Source organism: Sciurus vulgaris (assembly GCF_902686455.1).
Source record: "Sciurus vulgaris genome assembly, contig: HiC_scaffold_481_arrow_ctg1, whole genome shotgun sequence".
NCBI lineage: Eukaryota > Metazoa > Chordata > Mammalia > Rodentia > Sciuridae > Sciurus > Sciurus vulgaris.
In genome coordinates this window covers 378-3651 of record NW_027632552.1, presented here as the reverse complement: position 1 = coordinate 3651, position 3274 = coordinate 378, and the positions used below count along the sequence as shown (strand labels likewise).

General features: G+C 39.8%; 1 protein-coding gene across 1 annotated transcript; it reads left to right on the top strand.

Moving 5' to 3' along the window:
* The first annotated feature begins 1101 nt into the window (after positions 1–1101).
* LOC306652707 (mitochondrial fission regulator 1-like) lies at positions 1102–3074 on the top strand. The gene has a single exon (XM_079125452.1). It carries the CDS (start codon positions 1117–1119, stop codon positions 1759–1761), a length of 645 nt encoding a protein of 214 aa, XP_078981578.1. The 5' UTR covers positions 1102–1116; the 3' UTR covers positions 1762–3074.
* Positions 3075–3274: the final 200 nt, after the last annotated feature.

Below are 3274 nucleotides of genomic sequence, written 5' to 3'. Positions count from 1 at the left end.
CTCCTAACATTGCTCAGGCTTCTATGTTTAATGCAGTCATTTATTAATACCAACCAGCAACTGCTTCAGGTTAGCTACCAGGAAATGATCTGCCTATCTTCCTTTTCCTAAAACTTTAAATCACTTGAACTCAGGGGCAGTGCCAGCACTGCAGCTCTGGACTGGTTGAAGTGATGCTGAAGGCACAAGAAGAAGGGAAAGGGGCAGAGTGTTTCAGAGGCAATTTGCAGAATCTGCTTGCTATGCAGCCTGCACTTCAGTGTTGATTATGGCCCCCAGCCCTGGAAATCCACTCTCATGACAAACAAACAAACTTTGAACCTCTTTGAGATTCTACGGTGATCAGCTGGGGCAATGTGCAGAAGGCATTTGGTGTCCACCCCTGATCTAGAATCCCCTATTTAATCCACCCACCCTGAATCATATGCACTCACATCATCACAACTTATTCTACAGTAGGGGGTGATTTCCCCAGCCAGCCAGAATGCACTATGAAGTTCACTTCTATGCTACCAGCTTGGGCCAAAATGAGTCCAGAGATGGAGGTAAGAATGGGTTTAGGAGGTGGAAGCCACCCCTGAATGTGCACATGGTCTTGCAGCCTGAGAACATTTCTTCCACCTGAACCCAGTTCAGTGGTCTCTTTTACAGAGTAAGGGACCTCCAGACATGCAGAAATATGCTAGCAACAATGAGAAGGTGGTGGAAGAAAGTTGAAGTCCCCAGGCTGTGCCTAGCAGGTGGGATGAAGGTTTATATTTCCTGGAAACCTCTGGCTAAGTTGATGAGACATTTCCTCATTGAAGGAAACTGGCCTTTCCCAGAAGAAACACCTTCCTCTACCTCACTCCTACCTGAGATGATAAGCAAGATCCAGAACCAGCACTGGCTTGTGCATTTTGCACAGCACCCCATTTGTTATAATTTTCCAAAGTAAAATGGCAAAAATAAAAGATAAAAAAATAAAAGATCAAGAAAGGTGTCAGAGAAGGTGCTGACTGCCACGCGGTGGAGTGTGCTTTAATGGACAATGTACTGCTATGTATGCCTGAAGTACTTGAAATGCAAATTTGGGACAACTTTACAATCTAAATGCTTGGCTGAATTAAGCGCCTGATGAGGATGGTTTTTCAACAAGTTGGAGTAAGCATGCAATTGGTACTTTGGTCTGGAAAACCATATGGTTCATCTCAAAGTATTGTATGGAAAATTGGTACTAACTTATCTCTGATTCAGTTTCCAAGAGTTCAATTTCAGCTTAGCAGCCATGCAACAGAATGGAGTCCCAACCACCTGGGAGAGGATGCGGTGGTATCTTTTGCTGATGTTGGATGGGTAGCCACAGAAGGAAGAGAGTGTTCAACAATACTAAGGACAGAAGTCAGGTCAAATCCACCCCTCCATGAAGACCTTCCTTTCTTTGAGAAGCCCCCAAGCAGGCACATTTCCTTACCAAACTTGTCTCAAGAAGAGCCTCCACCGAAGACCGCAACACTGGCCAATGAGGAAGCCCTGCAAAAGATCTGTGCACTTGAAAATGAACTTGCTACTCTCAGAGCTCAGATTGCCAAAATCATAACCCTGCAAGAGCAACAAAATCTCACTGCAGTAGGTGACTTGGTTTCTGCTACGTCTGTTACCACAGCCCCACCTCCTCCACCACCACCACCACCACCACCACCACCACCTCCTCTACCCGCTCCACCAGGGCTCGACCAAAGTAAATCTGCTATTGATCTGATTAAAGAGCAAAGAGGGTAAAAAGCCAGTGTTGGAAAGACTTTGACTAAGAACAATCCAAAGAAATCTGACATGCCAAATATGCTAGAAATCCTTAAAGATATGAATAGTGTAAAACTTCGGTCAGTTAAGAGGTCAGAGCAAGATGTAAAGCCCAAGCCAGTAGATGCTACTGACCCTGCTGCCCTCATAGCAGAAGCTTTGAAAAAGAAATTTGCTTATCGGTATTGAAACAATAGCCAAGGTGAAGTTGAAAAAGGATCTCCAAAGTCTGAATCAGAGACCACCTCAGAGACAGCATTGTTTGGGCCACATATGTTGAAGTCTACAGGAAAAATGAAGGCTTTAATTGAAAATGTTTCAAATTCCTAATGGACAATGAGCTGAGAAAAATTTCCTGGTTCAGCTGGTTTGTGAGGGCTGAATTTGGCTAGTAGAAATCGACATTATTTAGTAAATACCTGACTTTAGTATTCAGTGGTTTCCTTTTTAACCTAGAGGATTAAGCAATAATGGAAGCACCATAACTTTGTTTTGCATTATGAGATGGTCAGTTCTGGAGCTTCCCATAACATACTGAATTCTGACATGTTTTTCAAGTATAGCCAGGAGATGGAGGCTTCCAATCTTGAAAACATTCCTAAGATTTCAGAACACAGAAAGTACATTTGTGGATTTTACTGTGCATTTAAAATTCTTAACACTAATTTATCTGTACAAATGTTTTATATACGTATGTTTGGATATAAAACAGTTTAAAAATTATCAGTGACAATGAGGGTATTTTTATCTTCATATGTTTTCAATGAGCATTTACTCTTAGTGATGGATTAGCTGGTGTAATTTAAGATGTAGGAATAAAATATTTGAAATTGGAAACTTCTTGCCTCAAACAGAACTTATATCTTAGATTCTCTCTCACATTTTTGGAGCTGAGCTTTGCATAGGAACCAGTTGATGTTCACTGGTGCAATTCCATATACTTTCCATGAGAGGGAAGTTGAGAACCAGGGCAGCTGCTTGTACCTCATTGCCATCCACGTACTGGGGAAACAAATGTACTTTCCAAGTGGTGACAGATTAAATTATTGAATTAAATCACTTAAATACAAACCAGATATGCCATCTTTCTTTATTTCAGTTTAATAAATGGCATCATAAAAATGACTGATTGCTAAGTTAATAAATAATACTTCTGGAAATGTCAGCATAATGGGAGTTTAAATTTTTTTAATATTGGTCAAAATATTAATTTTATAATGAAACATTATTAAATAGGACTATGAATTTCCTATATATTATTTATCATCGGTCAGAATGTTGTTCTGATGAATTAATATGGAAGTAATCCTTAGATATTATTAGAAAGTGGAGAAATGCCTTTCTCATCCAGGGCTTATAAGGACTTGCTATAAGTGGTCATTTGTAAGTGTTCAATAAACTTTCATGATTTTCTATTTCTGATAAATTCAGCTATAGTTAATGCCAGAATTTCTTACCATAAGTAAATATTTGAACTTTTAAAAATTTTATA

What these genes read in the sequence shown, in the direction of transcription:
- LOC306652707 (XM_079125452.1), top strand. Translation starts at nt 1,117, where the DNA reads ATGAGGATGGTTTTTCAACAAGTTGGAGTAAGCATGCAATTGGTACTT.